Source organism: Pieris rapae, chromosome Z (genome assembly GCF_905147795.1).
Source record: "Pieris rapae chromosome Z, ilPieRapa1.1, whole genome shotgun sequence".
NCBI lineage: Eukaryota > Metazoa > Arthropoda > Insecta > Lepidoptera > Pieridae > Pieris > Pieris rapae.
The window spans coordinates 11,430,865-11,446,582 of NC_059534.1; the positions used below are offsets into that span (position 1 = coordinate 11,430,865).

General features: G+C 34.4%; 2 protein-coding genes across 4 annotated transcripts in view; both read left to right on the top strand.

Moving 5' to 3' along the window:
- The first annotated feature begins 86 nt into the window (after window positions 1–86).
- On the top strand, window positions 87–6,336 carry LOC110995516. Its single transcript, XM_022262723.2, has 8 exons — window positions 87–238; window positions 1,273–1,396; window positions 1,765–1,935; window positions 2,203–2,500; window positions 2,586–2,786; window positions 4,856–5,021; window positions 5,578–5,705; window positions 5,953–6,336. The coding sequence occupies exons 1-8, from the start codon at window positions 233–235 to the stop codon at window positions 6,077–6,079; spliced, it is 1,221 nt and encodes a 406-aa protein (XP_022118415.2). The 5' UTR covers window positions 87–232; the 3' UTR covers window positions 6,080–6,336.
- Window positions 6,337–7,350: 1,014 nt separating this feature from the next.
- LOC110995703 (protein cab-1) overlaps window positions 7,351–15,718 on the top strand; it is a 30,051-nt gene continuing 21,683 nt past the window's right edge. For all 3 annotated transcript variants that reach the window (XM_022262994.2, XM_022263002.2, XM_022263010.2), the window contains exons 1-2: window positions 7,351–7,460; window positions 10,485–10,672. In XM_022262994.2, the coding sequence (XP_022118686.2) occupies window positions 7,400–7,460; window positions 10,485–10,672 (249 nt within the window). In that variant the 5' untranslated portion in view covers window positions 7,351–7,399. The remainder of the gene's footprint in view (window positions 7,461–10,484; window positions 10,673–15,718) is intronic.

Consider the following 15,718-nt stretch of genomic DNA (forward strand, 5'->3'; position numbering starts at 1 on the left):
ATAACTTTATATATTGCGGTAAAATTTGAATTTTACCGGTAAAATTCTTATCAATGTCCGATTCGTTGTTAATGACATCATTAAATTGAGACGTGGATTTAAATACGCGTATATTAGATTAGAACACTTTGTTTAACCGCGCAGTTTAAAATAGTGCATTAATCAAGGGGCGTCGCGGTTCTAGACTCTGAACATATTAAATTTATTCGTGGTGAAAGTCACGGCTGACACCATGGCTGTAAGTATAGATCTATTTAAATCATATAATAATTATGTTTATTTTTATAATTTACACATATTTACTATACCAATTTTGTTGCTAGTTGCGAAACTGTTTTCTGCCCAGATGTTTTCAATAATTAAATACTAAGACGTATTCGTTACGGATGAAACTAAATTAAAATGTGTATGTACAAGTTTTGTACGATTATGCCCTGCAAGTATTGGCCCCGGCATATTAACATGGTCCGGCTTTGAGAGCTCTCCAAAAGGATGCGGAATTGTATTAAATATTTTTCATTTTAGCTTTTACTTTTGTTAAACTTATACTTTTACTTTATTATGCTTACGTAGTTTTTAAGATAATATTATTACTGATAAATAAGTGGATTAATAAACTGTATCGATTTTTTTTTATTTAATAATAATTGTCGTATCGTATTTTTAACGTCGGTTCTAAATTGAGGACTGCGATCGATTGGATTACTCCAAAGCCCATGTGACAAGTGGAAGTGAATCAATTATTGTATAAAACTGTCTTAGATGCAGTAGGACTCAAAACTGTAACAACTATATGTGTAAATACATTATTTTTCACGCGTACATTACTCTGGACATATATCAGCAGTAATATAAATCTTATCTGATTTAAAAAAAAAAAAAAAAAAAAAAACTAAAATTAGTGACTCGTTAAACATTGAACATCCAGCCCGCAACCTTCCAATTATCATGTTAATATTTTTTGTTTATAACAATATCTACTATTGTTATCAAGCAGTCAATATATCGGGATATGCCACATAGTTTATGGAACTTCGAGCAGACACTGACTTATATTTTTGAGCCAGCATCACAATTTTGCCGAAAAGCCACAATAAAAAGACAGAAAATATTTTTATATTGTCTAACAGGCAGGGGTGCCCAGTGGCAAAGATTTGGTACTTTGTACTACTGTAAATATGCATTTGCTTTATAAGGAATTTCTGATTCGCATGACCAAATTCAGTTTATGATATGATGATGTGATTAAAATTAACTTTTAAATATTTTCAGCAACCGGTGTACGACAGCTGGTTTGTACGTGTGAATGACGTGTCTCATCTGTGGAATCACCAGCCCACTTATGTTATATCCCAGGCCATTTATGTCGTTGGAGGACTTTTAACATTGTTGCATGGTAAACTAGCCCTAACAATATGATTCGAATGACGTGTATTACGTTCCATGAAGTATCTTCATCTTCTATGTCAATCCGACAATTTTATAGCAGACATTTAGTAGTACATATAAATCAAAGCAAATCGTTTAATTTTTTTATAGATTATTAGATAGCAAACAGGGGTTTGCCGTATAGGTTTTCGTCTTCATTTTGAACGTATTTTTGACCTCAAATTTTACCTCAGGATGTTTGAAGTGTCGATGTAAATACAAATATAACTTTAATACGCCCTTTTCTTTAAACAAGTCTTTAAATAAATTCTATAAGATTTTGGCAATCACCTCAAAATTATCATTCTACACCTATATTGTACTTGATTCTTTTAGCTTTTAGCAAAGGAGGCAGATGGCCATACTTCTGGGTTGGAATATTACTGCACGGATTCGTAGCCGACAACTTTTGGGCGATCGTGGTGCCGGAGTTTGACAATTTTTGGCATTCGCAGACACCCATAATTTTCCTTGGCGGACGTTTACCTTTACATATTCTATTACTCTGTAAGATATATAATTGTATACTTGTAAATAATAAGGAAATTAATTTTTAGAAACCAGATCAGAGATAATATAAAAGCTTTTAAGACATAGACGGCTTTACGGAATTTAGGCTCATAAAAGATTATCTCTATTCAACTAGGTTATGGCATTGTTGTTTTGTAATGTCAACTGTTTAGATTTCGTTTCCTTTACGAGTTTACCAATAATTATTCTATTTAGTTATTTAAATAATTCCTAGTAATTTCCAACAACGTACAATAATTTCAGACCCTGTGTTCATATACAACGCAGCATACGCAGTATCTAAGCTTAATTTACCAAAATATGCTGAGCCATTCGCAGTAGGACTGGTTACTGTACTAATAGATATACCATATGACATCGTGGCTGTTAAATTTGTACATTGGGTGTGGCACGACACGGACCCTAACATATTCGATCGCCATTACTGGGTACCGTGGAACTCATATTATTTCCACGCTACTTTTGCTGCTAGTTTCTTCTACTTGTTCCATGCCACTAGGCGGTATTTGGCGCCCAAGGTACCTCAGTGGACGGCAGCTGGGTGCGTATTATTAACTAATTAAATATTTAAATAAAATTAAACCAGTCTAACTAGATAAGATAATATTACTACATATTACTTGTAGGTTGAGATCGGAGTTCCTCTCACTGCTAATATCTTCAACGATGGGTATGTTCGGTGGAGTGCTTATGTTTGTGCCCATATACCATCCCCTTCACGATATGTACAAGATTCACTCCGAGGTCACATTCTTTCTTCTTTTCGCTATATATTCTGTGTTTATCTTGCAAGGACTCCTAAGTGATCGTCCGAAAAATAAAGACAGGTGAGTGGGAGGATCCATACAATAGAATTGATATTGATATGGTGACAATAGGCTGATATAACTTAGTATACTTTCATGTCACGTAATCTGGCTAATTACTTACCAAATTAGGTTACATGATTTTTCTAATAGCTTGTTTCTTTACATTTATTACATATATTCCTCTAAGGATTATTTCTATGAAAATATTTTTTAGTTTATATTATGTCGCAGACAACTAGCCTAATAATCCGTTAAATTAACCGGCTAGCCTATGAGATTGCCCAAGTGGGGTTTCCATGATTTAGTATAGCGTGGCAGATTAATGTACAGCGGAATACCTTGTAACTAGTTGAATACCTCTACCAAATATAAGTCTCATTAGTCGTACATATAAGCGCCCGTCAAGAACAAAGAATTAGATTATTAAATAGAATTAATAATCAGAATTGATTTTTTTCTCAAAGAAGTACAAGGATGATGAGAAATGTTTAATCTGACAATTTCCACAAATCGAAATAAGAAAAATTAATCGATAATTTTTTTATTAGATGAGACCTATGTTAGTTTTAAAATATTGACTATAAGTAATATCAAAATAAAGTGTGTATTTTGTGGTATAACTATTTTGCAAAAATGAATAAAATTTGCTATAGTAATATTAGAAAAATGTATAAATATTTTAGAATATCGTCAAAGCAAACCAGTCCTCCATAATGAATTTTAAACATTTTTAAGTATGATATAATAAATACAAGTTCTAATTTAACAACATACAATGTTTGCTATTTTTTTAGCTTATAAATCAATTTAGATTTAAAAAAATATTATCAGATTCGGCGAATCCCTCCAGATAATTGTCAGATTATGAGACATCATGTCTAGGACGTAAAGATTTCCATTTATATCTTAATCTGACGCGCTTGAGTATTTCAAAATTGCGTTTTTTTGTTCATTCTATTAATGACCGCGACTTTGCGTCACATCTAAATGGTCAGATTATAAGATGGGAGCGTTTTTTAGATTCACTTAACATCCCTTAGAATATCTGACAAAAAGTATTTTTTATAGTACTGACCTTTGTTTTTTGTGCCACATAATCACTCTATCTTACGCATGGCATAGTTAATAGCCAGTTTATTGAATGTATAAATTGTACAAATATTAAATGTACAAACGCTACTGCTGAATATCTTTCAGGCCGCTAGTTAAACGGCTAAAATGTTAATTAAACTGCTAATTAAGCTAGTTGAATACGACATACATATTTTAAATTGCATCTCAAATATCGAAATTCGTCTATGGCCACAAAGTTCTTCATAACTTTTTATTCAGCTGATAATTATTATGGAATGGTGCGATAACAGGCAGGTCGTAACCCCAGCTGTTTAAATAGACTATCAAAGTTAACAATTGAAACAATCGAATTATTACGATAGTGGATTAATTTTAACACATTGTTCTTGAATGTGAGAAGTTATCCATTATAAAGATTTGATTATAAATAAATAATTTTATATAAACTACTGGAACCGATTTTCAATGAATATTTAATTTATTTTTAGAGCTTTCCTAATTTTTATTTATCTCGATGCCGTGTTATGATGAATTATGGATTGATTTAATTAAATTATGGATATGGATTTAAACTAAAAAAATATTATTCCTAGCAAGCAACTAAAAAATAACTAATCTAACTAACTAAAAAAATATTATACAAAGAAAGTTTGTTTTAAAAAAAATGTATTATAACATAATGACACGGCGGAAATATATCAATAAACTTCAGCGGAATTAAATCATTTTTCCACAATCCACAGTCTTTTAATTGTATAAACTTCAAACTTTTGTTAGGCGGCCTCCATTATTTTTGCGTAAATACTTCTATATTTGTATAGAAGTGTTTAAGGTAGATTGACATAATTTGTTCAAGTGATACAAGAAAATTGATTATCTAGTATTTTAAATGTTTTCTTAACATGTAGAGATATATTTTGTTTTCCACCAGCATGGTTCCCTGAAAACCACGAGAGTGATCTTTACAGTTCAGTCTCAAAATATTACTATCATCATCATTAACTTTATTCTAGACTAACAGCATTCGACTACCTACTTCTCCTGCAGCTGATTGTACACTACCTGGCTTATTGGTGCTTCGTGATGTTCATGTACCCTGAGAAGGAAGTGTCTGTGGGCTTCCATCAGCCTGTGGGTCCTTGCGACGAGAAGGAGAGTTTAGTCACACCTTTCGGTCAAGTTAGTTATTTTTTGGCAATTCTCAACCTGGAGACAGTGCCTTCAGACCCGGATTTTACAAACCTATAGGAACGCTGAAGAAACTCGCGATTTTTAATTAATTTTTAAATGAAATTTCTGAAGGCGCATGCGGGTAAATTTTTTATTACGGCAGAGCGATTGAGACCGATTTAGAGAGAGTGAGAAAGGGAGATCGAGAAAAAATACACGCTATGGGTTGATGTATTCGTTAAGTAGTTACATAATAGAACTTTAGATGGCAATTCTGTTGCATAACGTCTTGCGGTGTAGTATGTGAGAAATACATGGAGTGATCATATACTGGTACTGATCATCTATTGAGCCTTTTACCCTAGTAATAATTAATTTACAAAGAAGTTTCACTTCTGACACGTGTACTTTGTACACACGCACTTTCCCTTATATGGAGTGTTATTTGTGTGCATGAAAAGAGAAACTTATTGGTAGGATTTGAACCCTCCTTTGTTGAGTTATCTAAGTAAAACACAATGTACGCTAATATGAATAAATTTTCATTTGTTTGTAATCTTTTCAGACATTGTATAAAAATAAATATCTCTGTGCAAGCAACTACGATGAGAAATACTATGACTTCCGCTGCGTCGGCGGCAAGATTCCTCCAAATGGTTCAAAATGGTACACAATATGTGGAACGCCTTTCGAGTAAGTATTTTTTAATGTGGAAATCATTTCTTATTCAGCTTCGAAGTGTTTAACTTCTTCTTCTTCGAACTTCTAATGATTGGTGCTTAAAGGTTTTAGTGGATTCCAGTACGTCTGTACCACCTTTACGCCATTTTTGATGACATGTTGTGTATGTGAGGAACATTACCGCACAAAGCACAATTGTATGTGTGCTTCAATAATGGGTCAGGTCTGGTAGTCGGTTCTATATATTCCTTGATTGCAGAAACCGCGCGGAGTACATCACAGTAATAAGTGCAATACTCATTGTGGCCTTCGGAGTTTTCCGTGCTTTGTACTTCAAAAACGTGGAAATTCTACCCCCTCTAATAATGAAAAAGAAAAATAAATAATTATGTATAAGTCTATTATTATGAATCCAATTTTTTTCATGATTATTATATAAGTTGAGGTCATCGCACCTTTATTATTTAATTTCTAACCGAATGCGAATATCTAAACTTGTTATTTGTCTGAGTCTGAATTGAAAGAAAGTCTCGCTATTCCGTGGGGGAACAAATTTATAATCAAATGTAGCCAAACATCTAATATTAAATTCTCAACAACGTTTTTTGATACTTATTGTAAATAATTTATGTACTTAATATTTTTTGAAAATATTAGCATAATAAGCAATTATATTATATTCGTAATTATTGTTATATTCTGTAATCATCCATATAGGTAAGACGTTATGTTAAACTTTGTATGATATATAATACAAATTAAATGATATTTTAAAATTGGTATTCACAATTAATTATCTGCTCATCTACAAAATATTACATTTGTAACGGACTCAATTTTATTTACTGATTGTGTTTTTCATTAAATTATTTATATATTTAACATTGTTTTTTATTATATTGTTATTTATCGCATCAATTTATGTTAAAGTTTTGGTCCATGAAGGAAATCATAAACGGGTAATTTCTCCTTCATCTAAAGGAGAATTTTCTTGGACACTTGTATCTTACCTATTGTCACATACAGCTGCCAAACGTACAATGGACATACAAATTAGTAGCACACCAGATACAATGGAAAGAAGCGAACTAAAAATAAGAAAATACATAAAATTAAAATGCAATGGGTGGGAATTTAGCAAGATACACAGATGGTAAGGACCAAGGGGAAATGGAGAAAAGGAGTGAATGGAGAAAGTCAGCCATAGAAAGAGTCTGTTGGAAAAAGCTAGAGGGGCCATTACCCGTGAAGGGGTTCCGATAGACGGTACTGAAGGTAGCGAGGATATAGGATAGCAAACTAAAAATAATATATACGAAACCGCGCTATTCTCAAAACAAAAACCCTATATAAACTGCAATTGCATTGGATTTAAATTATTAAATGAATGTTACGTTGCGTAGTGTCATCTGAAATTTAATTCCATTAGGCTTATCTTAACAGAATAAACCTTAATGCTCTACAAATACGATACAAATCAGTTTAACATCGTTGATCGAATGCATGGTCTCAAAATGTTTAATATACAAAAGGTCGTATGTGTTTCGTGGCAGCTTAAAGACTAGCCATGTGAAGTTTGTTGTCGGCTGTTATGCTGTTTCGGTATGGAACTGTTTGTTATCATGTGGGCGTTATCGATTGATGCGCGAGTGCGCGCCTAAGCGCGGGAACGATGAACAAGTATCTTTGGCACAAGAGTTCGCACCATGATCGCGAAAGGGCTCTCCTTGGCTCTCCTCTTAGCATCTACGTTCGCCCGTCAGCCGGGTAAGTAAAATATCTAGCAATCGCGACTTTATTTTTTTCTCCCATGCGAATTTTTCCTGACACCTGTTACTTGCTGTGTTTATTATGTTTAAAGTTGAGAATACATTTTTTAAATTTTTTATATACTGAGAGCATGCGAGCGTGACTACGGTTGTTATTAATCACCGAAAACAAACACGCCTTCCGGGCGTTGGTAACTTAAACAGAAATACTTTTCAGGGTTTTTGCCATACATTTGAATTACCGTTTTTTAAAGAACTATTTTATTTTTTATCTTTAGTTATATTTTAATGTAATTGCAGTTTAACAATGAAAATTATAATTTTAGTTATAATTAAATAAGTAATTTTATTGCCTGTGCCTACTGTTAAAAAATTAATAGTACTAATGCGACCGAACTTTAAAATGACTTAGATCTACTCAAACAACTATAGGTATATATATATATTAATCCTAATCCTGTGATATATTTTTAATTATTTTAGAATGTATGTCTACAAAAAATTTGTATATTGCATTGATTTTAAGAATTAAATCTGAACCTCAATTATAATATATAATTAATAAAATAAATACATAAAACAGCTTAAAATAATTTTCGTATCATCGTTTAAATTAAAACTAAACGTTCTGTATTCAAAGGCAGTAATTGCATTTGGGCAATTTATATTTTCCTTTGAAGTTGCTTTTCAAAAACCTTTTATTGATAAATAAAGAATCTTCATGTTTAATTTTTATTTAAAGCTATTATATTTGATTGCAAAATAATATGGATTAATGTCGTGTTTTAATTTATTTTAATTAATATTCTAAAGAAGAAACATACAAAACACTCTAAGTATGTGTAACCAGCTGCCCATAGAAGAATTTCCAAACCCGGCATTATTGATGATGGGCGGCAGTATCACTTATCATCAGATGAGTCTCCTGCCAGTTTGCCTCCTGCAACATAAAAAAAGGAATCAGGCACGCCGATCTTAAGCCTACAATATTGAGTCTATCCAAATACATTAAAAAATGTTGCTAAGCGCAAAACTCGAAGACGGCTGCAGCAATTTTTATATTTTTTTTAACTTAAACATAGTCGAAGGTATTTTTGGGACAAAAATAAAAAAATAGTATTTTATTTAGTAAGTAGGTTTTTATACCAGAATTCCCCATTCTCTCTCTAACGGATAGCATAGCAAAAGGTTTTTATGTAGCTGTACTAAAAATGTAGGTTAAGCAAAAAAATAATATTAAGCCGTACCTAAGTTCACGGGAGCAGCTATAAAATTAGTATACTTAAAAAAAGACGCTACTACTACTAAACTACTACTAGAACAAAAGCCAAAGCAACATTAAACGCAAATTTTTAAAAGTTTTAGGGGAATCCTGACTTAAGAGGTTCCAGTCATCGTCATCAATAATTTGTTTATGTTCACTATTGGACTAGCACGTAACTAACTATTCCAACTCGACCGGCATTGCGCTTTATATATAATTACAAACTACATACTCTGTGAGGTCGTCCATCCATCTCATAGATGGAAGGCGAGACCAGTCTTTTGCTCTGCCGAGTCCTCACTTCAAGAGGTGTAGTCTTGTCCACACCCGACATATGGAACTACACTTTTATAAAAAACCAGTTGTGTTTTTCGAATACGAAGCTCAAAATATTACAAATGTTAGACAGCACACTTGGCAACATATAAAAATATTTAAAAAATGTGTATAATAAATAGCTAAACTTCTTTGCATAAAAGGTAACTGTAAGTGGAAGACGTAGATATATACTAGTAAATACTATTTCTCGTTGCGTTTGAAATCAGGCCTAATATTAACCTAATGGCTGGTTGAATACGAAACCGTTAAAATATTCACGCTAATTTTAGAGTATAGGAAAGGTTAAGCCTGTGAAAATGTCATAAGTGAAAAAAACTTCTGATTTGCAATATGAATCAAGGCGCTACCATTTATTTAAATTGGCCGACCAGGGTTTTAAATTAAATAACATTTAACCTCGGCCTAATACTAGTTAAAAGTCAGTAAATAGTAGTCAATAACATCAAAAATACTATTTATTAAGGTGGTTATAATTGTACATTTATTAAGTAAAATGCCAAGAAAATATATCGAAATATTTAAGTTACAAAGCTGCCCTGGAGTATATTGCCAAGAGCCTATAATCTGTCTATTGTCCGTAATATTGTTTACAGTTCAAGTTCTCAGATGCCGATCTTTCACTCCGTTCAGACAAGAGTCAGGAATTTAGTAATAAGATTTCGAATCGTTTGTAAATAAATACTTATAAGCCAAGCCTTTTCACCTATTTTACTGAGGTATTTTTCTCTTATTTAGATTTCTTTTCTTTAATTTATTATATATTAATGCGTCTGCTAATTATAGCATTATCGTTAATAGTTCTAAGGAAAATGTCAATATTTCATGCTCTGTTTCTCCATCTTTGATATGATGAGGTCAAAAAGTATTTAAGTTTGCTAAAATGCCATCGCACATGCTTTGCCGAGAAGTCGGAATGTATGTCACTGCTCAACGTGTGTTGTATTGGCAGTATGATTATTCGAACTATACCAAGAGAGTATCTATCTATGTATCTAAATCGTGAAAAACCTGTATCGCAATTTGTTTTGTCAACTAAAAAATATTATTATTTCTCCTACACTCACACAAACAATTAAATCAAGAACAATTGCGAAAATGTGTTAATGATAGAAACCACAACATAAGTAAAAATCGTTTGATAATGGATTAACTAAACCGCACCAAATGAATTCTATGCGAGGGCAAGCGGCCGCAGACTTATTTGTATGCGGTTGACGCTACTTTTTACGTGAGGTTTTTACATATAGAAGCATAAAACGAGATAATGTTACCCATTTTCTAACTAAGTCAGTCAGTAAACCACCTTAGTGTATATTATGTTACTATATAAATTCATTTAAATTTAATTTAAGCAGTTTTAACAATTTTTTTATATAATTTATCAAGTGTTTCAACTTTGAATATTTTTAACGTACACAGGTTTGCCTTTAGCGCCAGGCTTCGCATTGGAACCTCCCGATAAGGAGCTAGTTGACCAGGAGCTGTATCGGGAAATCTTGTCTCCCTACGAGCCACATTATCTTCAGTACGATGACAGTCCTAAAGTGTACGTTTCTCGTGGAGATCTTTTCAGACTTCAACCGGCACGCGATGATCTCCTATCGAAGGTACGTATTGTATTATGTTTTGCTTAAAATGAGAACTAATTTTGATTTTTATAATGTACTAAAAACTAGGCCGATTTAAATGTTTCCAGTAACGCCAATTAGGACTACGTTTTGTATGTGGGAAGCTGTTACACACTTTACATATATTCTACTCCTTACTTGCAAGATGTTAATCGGAATAATATCCAAAGTAACTTATAACAAAGTCAGATACTTTAAATAGTCATAAACGTGCTTTAATCCCATATTTTTCATTGACCATTTATTGAACATTTACGGTATTACATGTATTCATATTATCGGTAGCGTTGATGTTCTCTAATTTCTTTCTCAGACAGAGAAGTAAAAACTTATTCTAGTCACGATCGAAGACATGTTGCTTTATCAAGATCGAACTTGTGTCTCCGTAGTAAGCCCTTTTTGGTTCTAAATGATTATGCGGCAACGCTCAATTCAACTAACACTATAAATTCTGACTTATATTAATTCACTTTTTAATATAATATTTCCAAACACTACATAAATTGCTGTGAAACAAAGAAATCAAATTGCAGTTTTTAGTAAAATAAAGATTTATAGATAGCTACAGCAGCTATGAGCAAACAGACCAGAATATGGCCAAGAAGTAAAAACAGAGTCGTCAGAACTTTGATAATTTTTTTTGGTACGCATCAATGTTGAGACTTGAGGCCAATTCGTGCAGAGGACCGAAAATCGACAGAGTTTTCGAGATGTGGTATTGATAATTGGAGAATACTGCACTGATGACTGAACTGCAAAACATCAATTTTTAACCAGCTAATGGTCAGCATGAGACTCTCAATTATTGAAATGAAACTTCTTGAGAATCGTTGTGATTTGAAACCGGATGCATCATGAAACGGCCATGGAAGTCGGAAAAAGAGACAGTAACATATATGTACAATAATAAGATTTAACTTTTATTTTCTGACGATTGCGGCATTCTAAAATATTAAATAACAGGGTTATATTGACTTGTGCTGATCTAACCTTCGAATTTGAATAAGCTTTGTAAAGCACATGAATAATAAATATAATGAAATTATAATACGATATTTATTATTTAAGTTAATATTTAATGTCAAAAAAGATTTACTTCAATCGCGCGTAAAGGTTACACGCACTGCGCACACATTTATCATTTACAAACGGGTGCTTATCTACATTCACCATATTGCCACAAGAGAACCGAATAGTTTCGACTAGCCGATAATGGTAGGGATCAGTGATTGCAGGAGAGGTCGGGGTCAATCGCCTACCCGTCGGTCTGACAAAATTAAGACAATTATGGGTTTCAACATCCTTAATACACTGAGACAAGCTCAGTATGAAGTGGGCTAGAGGGAGTAAGTCAACGTATCGGTTAGGGCTTTCAAGATAGGAACGATCTTAATGATGACTACGAAGATGAAGAAAAAGATTCAGCATCTCGTTTAATTTAGAATATAATACCTAATGCAAGATTATTAAAGTAGTCAAATTGTATATTCAATCAAGGTGACAGTTTTCCAGACAGAAGACACCGCATTTTAGTATTTAATAGACAATATACTTAAATTTGCTTGTATGCTTGTTTGCTTGTATGCTCGCTTGGCACTGTCCCGGAGTGCTGGAAGATCGCATCGATACATCCGATCCCTAAAAAAGGCGATCGCTCCGATCCGTCCAACTATCGCCCAATAGCGATAACCTCCTTGTTCTCCAAAATAATGGAATCCATTATTAATTGCCAGCTCCTGGAGTATCTGGAGGGCCACCAGCTGATAAGTGACTCTCAGTACGGCTTTCGTCGTGGTCGTTCGGCTGGTGACCTTCTTGTATACCTTACGCATAGATGGGCGGAGGCAATTGAGTCCAAGGGGGAGGCTCTAGCGGTTAGTTTGGACATAGCGAAAGCCTTCGATCGGGTGTGGCACAGAGCACTGCTCTCGAAGCTTCCAGCCTACGGGCTTCCCGAGAAATTATGCGATTGGATCTCCAGCTTTCTGGCCGATCGGAGCATCAAGGTCGTCATCGACGGAGCATGTTCCGACCTTAAACCCGTGAACGCTGGGGTCCCACAAGGCTGTGTTTTATCCCCGACCCTGTTTCTTCTGCATATCAATGATATGTTGCAACTTAGCAACATTCACTGCTATGCGGATGACAGCACTGGGGACACTCTTTACACTGGCCGGGCAAGTATTTCTCGGGCAGATGTCGATGAGTACCGGAACAAACTTGTGTCTGAAGTAGAAACCCTACTATGTGGAGTCTCTGACTGGGGTAGACTAAACCTAGTCCAATTTAACCCCAAAAAGACACAAGTTTGCGCGTTTTCCGCTAAAAAAACACCCTTTGTCGCTACTCCTCTTTTCGAAAACACTCTCCTTAAAGCCACAGCCAGCATTGGAATACTTGGCGTTGACATATCGAACGACGTTCAGTTTCGCGGTCACTTGGAGGGAAAGGCAAAATTAGCCTCCAAAAAGCTTGGTGTGCTCAGCAGGGCGAGACGGTACTTCACTCCGGGCCACCGCTTGCAACTATATAAAGCTCAAATTCGGCCCCACATGGAGTACTGTTCCCACCTTTGGGCGGGTGCTCCCCAGTACCAGCTTCTTCCACTTGACCGTATTCAACGAAGAGCGGTTCGAATCGTTGACGACCAAAATCTCTCCAAGCGGCTTGATCCTTTGGCGTTGCGTAGAGATGTGGGGTCTCTCTGCATCTTCTACCGCATTTACCATGGAGAGTGTTCAGAGGAGTTGTTCGGATTAATACCTGCAGCTGAGTTTCATCATCGGACGTCGAGGCAGAATACGAAATTCCACCCGTATCACCTCGACGTCCGCCGTTCCACAACTGCGCGTTTTTCCAGGCAGTTTTTGCCGCGCACCACCACTCTGTGGAACCAGCTGCCAACTGAAGTATTTCCGAACCAATTCGACTTAGGGTCCTTCAAGAAAAGAGCGTACCAATTCTTAAAAGGCCGGCAACGCACTCGCGAGCCCTCTGGCATTGAGGGTGTCCATGGGCGGCGGTATCACTTAACATCAGGTGAGCCTCCTGCCCGTTTGCCCCCTGTTCTATAAAAAAAAAAAAAAAAAATGCAGTTCGCTTTCATGTGGTTTCAAATTCAAGAACTCTCCGGAAATTCAGGGCACGGTAATCCGGATTATTTCGATTGAAAACTCTTTTGGGTAGTAATGTTACAGTAAAAGGAGTTATTTCTCGCTATTATACATTAACATCTCAGTCATCCATCAGCAATTAGGATATTAATAACGGTACTTGAATGTAAGCATACAAAAAACATAAATAACAGGCATAGCTCCGGACTCAGCTCTCACAAATTGAATTTTCTTTCCAAGACAGCATTTAATACTCGCTCGTACGATGAAGGGATTCATCTCCTACCTATTCAAAAAAAAATATTACGAAGCAGGTAGAGGAATCGGGATAGGACCAATATATTCAACAGAGTTATCTATTATAATCTTGAAATTAATTTATTTGTAGTATACGTTTGTTACGTACGAACGAACATCTAATATGAGAATATTAAATATTATATCCAATTTCTAAACCCAACAAAGACAAATTCCATGAGTTGATATTTTCTGAGCTATTACAACTTCATCCACTTTGCTTCTCATATATTCGTAATTCACGGAATCCGCATTGTGCACTGTCACAGAATGTAAATGTTACAGAATATTGCTTCTATGTTATATATCAATGCAAGAAGCCTTTTAAAGCTTCGAGTTTTACTATTTGTTCGCTAGCTTTTCTATTAAGAATTCCATTTGCAACTCACCTCTTTTTATTTCCTCTTTATTTGTGTTTTGTGACATAAAATATGTGTCAGCCCTGCTTTACTTTAGCATTTAAAGTATTTTATATTATAAACCAAACTTGTATTACATTAACCCCGAATAGCCACAAGACACTAATAGGAGATGATCTTTGTAGACGTCGCTAGAGGTAGTCATGCGTATTATGATATACACGCGTATGTAGATTATTTACAAGAGAAGTAGGTCACATATCACCTTTCTATTTATGGAACGATTCATTTTAATATTCAAATTAAGCATTATTTTCTGCCAAAACACAAGTTTTTAAAAAAAACACAATAATTCTGTTATCATTATTTATTTTTCTGTATTGTTTAAATGTGTAGAAAAGATTATTTATAGAACGCTCCTATTTCTAGGAATTGCGTAGGTAAAATTATAAAATATATAAAAGAAAAATAACAAGAAATGAAAATATAATGGGATTCCTTGCTTCGAGTATTTAGAATCGGTTGGAACTAAATTGAAAAATAATAAACGTGATTTATAAGTTCCTAGTGACTTGAGCGTCTGCCTCTCAACCCTGAGACGTGTGTTCGAATCACGATGTCTGTTTCTATATGCAAGTTTAACACTTACTCGTAAAGAAAATAGGCATGCCTAGGACACAAAAATCGGCAACAACAAGACTGACACACTAATTAAAAAGAACATTGGTATTCAGCTAAGATTCGAAGACCCAAACCTAGAATGGAGAGCTTTGTTAAAAATCGTATAAAAACAGTGGTTTAAACAATATCAGATAGTTTTAATATTTATAAAGCCTTGTCTAGCAGAACGTGGCACTTTTAGCAAAGTAGGCAAACGTCGGCCTACGTCATCGCATTCCCCGCTCTATCGATCCCCAGTATTCAACAAGTACTCGTTTACACTTGAATGTTACTTCTAGCCAGAGTAATAAAGCTCGCTATTTAGCACTTAAAATACCCAAAACAACGCCTACTTCTTGGGTGCATCGTAATCTGACCTTTTTCATTCTCATGAATAAAAACCTCCGCTTAGTTTCCATTGAATCAGTACAAAGAGTTGAAACAACTTTTTATTATCTCTAAGCAGTTTTCTTTTTTATAACGATAGCTAATCCAATTTCATAGAGTTGATGAATATTGGTAAGCAGTTCTGTGAATAATGAATAAAATAGAATGATAATTAGATGGCTTAATAGATATAACTGTAACTAAATAAT

Excerpts from the sequence above, each read along its gene's own strand:
- LOC110995516 (XM_022262723.2), top strand. Across the intron at positions 2,501-2,585 it reads CCTCAGTGGACGGCAGCTGG|GTTGAGATCGGAGTTCCTCT; the intron begins GTGCGTATTATT and ends TATTACTTGTAG. Across the intron at positions 5,706-5,952 it reads ATATGTGGAACGCCTTTCGA|AAACCGCGCGGAGTACATCA; the intron begins GTAAGTATTTTT and ends CCTTGATTGCAG.